The sequence below is a fragment of the Diaporthe amygdali genome (assembly GCF_026229845.1).
Source record: "Diaporthe amygdali strain CAA958 chromosome Unknown NODE_88_length_11696_cov_68_063603, whole genome shotgun sequence".
Lineage (NCBI taxonomy): Eukaryota > Fungi > Ascomycota > Sordariomycetes > Diaporthales > Diaporthaceae > Diaporthe > Diaporthe amygdali.
Genome location: NW_026517108.1, coordinates 4,087 through 10,380, shown reverse-complemented (window position 1 = coordinate 10,380; position 6,294 = coordinate 4,087). Strand labels below are relative to the sequence as shown.

Here is a 6,294-nt window from a genome sequence, read left to right as displayed (position 1 = left end):
AAGTCGTGGCCTGTGCAAGGCGATCAGTTCAAAGTGGAGCGCCGCGCTGCTCTCCCTGATCTGTTATCTCTTATCTATTATTGTCGCCGCCCTAGGGTTAGGTGACGGCTTACATGCCCCCTTTCTGTGAAGGGAGGACCGAAATCTATGTTCATCTAAGCTTTTGCTCTTTGATCCCCTGTTTCGGGCTGTGCTCGGTCAGAGTCTAAAATTAGGCAGCTTTAATGACGAAGTGAGAGCTTGATTTAGTCTCTACATGAATTTAATCACCTAGGCCCCAGATGCAGGCCCGATATGGGCATCGCGATGTCCGAGCTATGAATATGTGACTAGTCACCAAAGCCGTCAATGAGTCTCTACTCGTCAAAGGTACAATGAATTTCCCTTGCCAATTAAGCTCTAGGCAGCGATGGCTTGTTCTGCATTGAGAGTGCTATTTTGCATCCAGTCAACGAGGACGGCGAGTCCCGGTAGTGGGATGAACACTCTATTACAAGGTCTGCGGGTCAGAGCGCGGACTGATCACGCCGGTAGGCTCAGAGCCACTCAATCACCATCTGTCATACCTCTTAATACTATAGCGAGGACCCAAAGCCGGCACAGGTGCAAGAAAATGTATTTTGAAGGCCGTTCCACATCCTGACCTGTAATATCTTTGAACCCGTGGACAGGTCTGGTATTGGTCCCTCCTCACTGGGCTGGTGTGGCCCAATATACAGCGAAGGGCCACCCTCAATCCCCACTAGGGTCCTAAAGCGGTCTGCACTTGGCCGTCGCAGCCTATACGTCTAACACAAATATATAAAAGGTGAAGCATAGTCTGCATACAGTTTGACTATCTGAAATGTTCAACCGTCCCAATTGACCAAGTCTGACTGCGTAATAACATTACAAGAATGTCGACAGCATACCCATTTCCAATCCGGATCCTGGTACGATCCTCTCCTTCGACTATTGATGGCGGACACTAACAATCCTAAGTTTCATGCAAGCTTCCTCTACCTGGGCTCATTGGCCTTCCGATCTCGAGAATCAAGTGGGGTCTTGCCGATCGCCATGTTCTTCTCGGCCTGGATGATTGTTGCTGTTTTAACGTGGTTTCCTGTGCTTAAGCCACTCGTAACCGATGTGATCCAGCACCCATTGTCATATCTGGCTGGGCTCACCGCGCTTTTTTGGATGGTACATATCTACACCTACCTTTCCACTGGTCTCTCCGATATGTCAGGGATAGTCCAGCTCTGGGCAGCGGCTGTGCTCGCTGTTTTTGCATTGCGATTCCTTATTTTAGCGACTTCTGCTTTTAGAAATACTGAGTGATACATTTTGTTCGCCGGAGAGAGAATGGTGTTTGAAAGTGGGGGAGATTTTAGCGAATAGGGACGATGGGCTGCGAAGGGATGATCTCAGTCGCTCTTGTATTGTGGCATGCGACGAATGTGCGGTGGAAAAGATGGGCATGTTTGGACCTGTCACGGGCCTTGAAACCACTGGTTCTAGCGAGCAGCATCAGCTCCACAAATCACATAAGCCTGAATCAGCCTATTTCCTGTGCTGCCCATAAATTTACTATCCGTTGGTTTGAATGACCATTTCATCGTCTCTCCTCTGCATCATTCAAGCTCGAGTCGGTTGACTTCGAAAATAGATTGACAAGGATAACTCAGGTTCTATGGGAACGACCCGAGACCCGGCGTAGGGCAAAATCTTTGTAAACCCGTCCGGTACAATTTGATGCACGCTTTGAGATAAGTTGTGATTTCTGACTTCAAATGGAGCATTGCACCATTCGATGACAGCACAAATGTTTACCGTTATAACTTACATAGGTTCGTTCGGAGCCCGCCGGTTGCGTGTAACTGCCATAGGCGTTGTCGTATCTTGATATCCATTTCGATATAGAATATAGGCCTCAGCGACTCGCGCAATCTGCAAATTTGGTGCTACTAATGTCTTTCGAAGATGTCAGGAAAAAGCTACGGAAATTGCATTGCACGGCTAACTAGAGCAGAAGGCGTTCTTCGTCAAGAAACCGCGGGCTTATCGTAGCAATCCCTTTATCAACAAGGGCTAGACAGATGAGGATGTCGACAGCGCAGCCGCCAGACTCAAGACATTTTGCTCCCAGATTGTCCAATCTAATTCACAAACAAGCAGAATCCCACTGTTGATCAAATTGCGCTATGTGGCTTCCCATTTCTGCATTTGAGACTGCTAATCACCCGCTCGCCACCAAGGCGAGGTTCCTTCCTAACTTAGTTCCTTCTTTCATCTGCGGGTTCGAAAAACTACCGATCAGTGCCAGTATTTACCGAAGGAGAACTCGCGTGCTGTAAAGCACTTGGTCCATTTTGTTACATGAAAGGGTTGACAGGCACCATCCACCTCGCGTATCACGGAAAGGTGCGGTGATAACACGCCCTACTCTAAGTCATTCGTGATGCCTCAGTAGAAGAGTACCCAAATGGTGCTCGCAAGTGGAAAGAGCTCGGACGTTGTACGCCTGACTTGTCCACACTTATTTCTGTTCTTTGAATTCAGACTCAACCATGTCCACTTTCTTTTGCCTGAAGCCTGGTTGGTATTTGCCATCAACCAAGAGCCAATCGACCGGGCCGCCTCCATAGGGGTTAGGATGGTTCGTGCGGACTATCATCCTCCTTGACTTCTGCTCAGGTTTCTTGCAAACTAGAGTATGGATCGCCGGAGTATTCAGATAGACCATGGAAGTCTGCCATTGAGCGTCTTCCCGTCCTCTCGCCAGCTGCTCGTCGAGATTTCGGACCTTTGAATAATCACTGCCCTCCATAGCCTCCCAGATATTGATGATGGCGCCATTATTCAGAGTATACTCGCCATCTTTGTAGGTACCTGGATGAAGATAGTCGAGAATAGTGGTGCCGGATGGCAGCCGGTACTTCAAATCCCCTGTCCAGTCAAGCGAGGCCAGCACAACATACGAAGCCTTCTCAAAGCTTTGTGCTATGAGGACAGGATCTGCCTGGACGGCTCTAGCAGCCTCGAACCAGACATCAGACTTGAAATAAGTAGTCCAGATCTGCGCGTGGGTTCTTTGGGCTATTGTTATCTTCTTGGTACCGGCGGCCGCTGCTTCAAGCATTGCGCAAGGTAGGAAATTCTGCGCCTGGCCAGGGGCCTTCGCGGTGAAGTTGCTGGCCGTCATTGAGAAAGATGGTCGTCGTAATTATATTGATGATTAGAGTCATAAAATTGAGCAAATATCCCCATGCGCTGACTTCTTATAGCCGGATAACAACCTATAGAGAGGCCAGGTTTGAGGCCTCTCTCATGCTAGACTTTCAGTATCATACTACATGCTACGCATTACCTTGGACGCGCCTCGATAGCAGACAAGCAGGTCAATGAAGCTGTTCGCATTCTGGGTGCAGCAGAACAGGGATTATCTGATTTTCGGGCCACACATCGGCCTGAATTAAGGGTCTGGCCCTGATCAAGGCAATGAGCTTGATGGCTAGGAGGCTTTTGCCCAGCGGTCCACATTTGGTCCTATGACGTTTGCGGAATACATCAATGCAAAGAACTGGTGTGCATCGCACTTCGTGATCGTCTAAGACGCCTAAGATCTCGCAAGTTGACCTACAGAAGTGATGAAGCTCATCCGTTACAGCTCTGATACGAAGGTGCCAGTTTAATGATCATGTTTGGAGATAAATAGATACATTTAAAAAAAATCGCGAAGCAATAAAGCGGCTGTGTCAGAAGCATCGAGGTGAAAATGCACCTGTGTTGCAGGGACATCATAGCTCAGACCTTCGCCATCGATACACCTCTGGGCACGGATGAGGTGGAGCCAGGCCCGTATTAGGTGATTCGACCTCATTCTGGACCTCCTTGTGGCCGTGAGTAATTTTCCTAGATATGTTGGGAGCTAGTCTTGACCTGTCCCCTAAGAGTGGAGGATGACTTTCCGTCACAAGTTCCTACATTTGCTCTCGCCTCACAAAAAAAAATGATTTCAGTGGCTTGATCAAACCCGAACTATAATACCGAATGACCGGCACCAAGTTCGAACAGTCTCAACCAATGCAGCGATGCTGCTTTTGACGAGAAAAGTTGGCGAAACATATGTTATGTTGCACCAAACCCGAAATGGCCAAGTAAATCGGTGACCCAGTTTGAAAATGATCATGGCTATATACCTGGTGACGAATCAAATCTTTCACATCAAATCTCGAGCCCTCAGCAGACCCTCCTATGCGTCCTCAAGAATCATAGCTATGCTTAGCGTCTACCCACTCCTCGTCACTCGCCGTTGGCACCACGATTAATCTATGGCCCTTCCACGTGTTAAAAAAATGCAACCACAGGAATAGAACGAGGATTGTGGAGGCCCCGTTCCGCCAAGCTGAATGGAGGCATGGAGAACTGTCTGGGCTCCGATCACAGAACAAATATCACGATTGCACGCAATTGCTGACGAATAAAAGAAGGAGGTTGGTTGATTGTGTAGGGTAGTGTAAGGGTGCAGGCGACAGTCCAATGTCTATTTTCCTGTATCAACAAAAGAAATTCTCTAACAAACAGCCTTTCCCCTCGGCTATCGTACAATATCATACTGACCTGTATCTTGGCTGTCCTCTTCGTGGGTTCCTCACGTGGATTCTGGAAGGATCTGTGGGGATCGTACTGTACCATCGCCTTCATCGGAATTAGGGTCCACTCATCTATTGTACAGTATCACTGGATCCGATCATAATTATTCTCATTCACACTAACATAAGCGCATAGCAGTGTAGACCCCATCCGGGCACAATCAACAAATTCGAATGCCTACACAAAATGTGAAGATCCTGTAGATACGGAACATTTCGGTGCAATCTTCTTTGTTACAGTAATGGCGTTTCGTTCCTAAGACTGATGAAGGAAAAGGGCTACTAGCCCGGCCAAATCCCGATGCGGATTCCTGGAGGTCGCATCACATATTTAAACTGCGGCTTAAGTATTCATCATACTGTATAGCCCAGACTATATTTATGGAAGGATGCCCAAATTTAGTCTGGCAAAGTATTGTCACGGGATCTTTTAGTTCCAAATTTAGGTTGATCGTACCACGGTTGGTCTTTCTGATACAATGATCTGTCGAGCGCGAGGCGAGACGATGGTCAAGATACTCCATATGACTGCCGGGGCAGTGAGTGAAGCTCTCGAGATGCTCCAGGGTGGAAAGTGAATGTAGAAGAGACATTGAAAGAAATTGTTTCTATTCCTTCTTCCTAGCCAAGTCACTGAATCACCGAAAGTTAGACGTCCAATCTGCCAAGTTTCGGACGATTAGCTCACCGTCGCTCCGCTGAGCACACTATATCCAGCTGACCGCGGATCCGAGGGATCGTTGCCCGGCCAGAAAAATCGCTATTTCCCCTTATTCAGAATGTATGTTAAGAAGTCTCACAAGGTATTCCCTATGGCCAGGCCATACTTTCCTGTTCATTCCTGCTCAAATGGTCGTAGCTGTGTCGAGTCAAGCTCAAGGGGCGCTTCGGCCATGGGGCAGGCCAAATTTAGGTTGAAGATCTACTGAATGATCACACCGAAATGTGCAGCATACCCCGTGACCCATGTCCGGCAATCATAGTTGAGGAGTTACAAATCGACGATGTCTTTCACCTGAGCCTCTCACCCCACTTCACCTACCTCATCAAAGAAGATAGGGTGTGCAAGGCTCTCTTAGAGATACTTTCCTACAAATTCAAGCCCTTCTCAATTGGTGTTTTTACCGAGCAATACGTAATTATGCCTTGGGCTCGAAACTAGAACCAGAAACTGATTCTGGATATATTTCAGGTTATAATGCAAAGGGCTTTGGTCGACGTGCGGTTTGTTTTGCACTCCGGCTGTCCGGGGCAGGGCTTCCATACATGGGGACGATGCACAGATAAACTTGGACTGCGGGTCACAAGTGATCCGTACACTGGCAGGTTCAATTTTGTCATGGTCGGCATGCTACAGTACCTTTGTTAGACTCGTGATACTGATTCTGCCTTATGGTAGCCTATTTTCGTCGGGTCAAGCCGCAAAAATCACCCCGAGTGGCTGCTTGTCGTTTGTCTAGCCGATAAAGAACTATGCACATCTGCCTGTCGAGCCGCAGGAATATCCTGAGTATGGTGCTTTTTGATGGTGACCACTGTGATGTCGTTCGAATTATAAAAAGGCCCGATCCCCCTCCTTTTATCAGTCTGACTGTGACATGGCAGAGTTCCTCGCTAATACCTCATTTGACCTACCAATTACCAAACCAAACCAATCACT

The 6,294-nt window shown here is 47.9% G+C and overlaps 1 protein-coding gene across 1 annotated transcript; it reads right to left on the bottom strand.

Annotated features, from left to right (window-relative positions):
* Positions 1–2,518: 2,518 nt before the first annotated feature.
* On the bottom strand, positions 2,519–3,184 carry J7T55_000112 (uncharacterized protein; the record flags this gene model as incomplete). Its single annotated transcript, XM_053136292.1, has 1 exon — positions 2,519–3,184. The coding sequence occupies one exon, from the start codon at positions 3,182–3,184 to the stop codon at positions 2,519–2,521; it is 666 nt and encodes a 221-aa protein (XP_052986122.1).
* Positions 3,185–6,294: the final 3,110 nt, after the last annotated feature.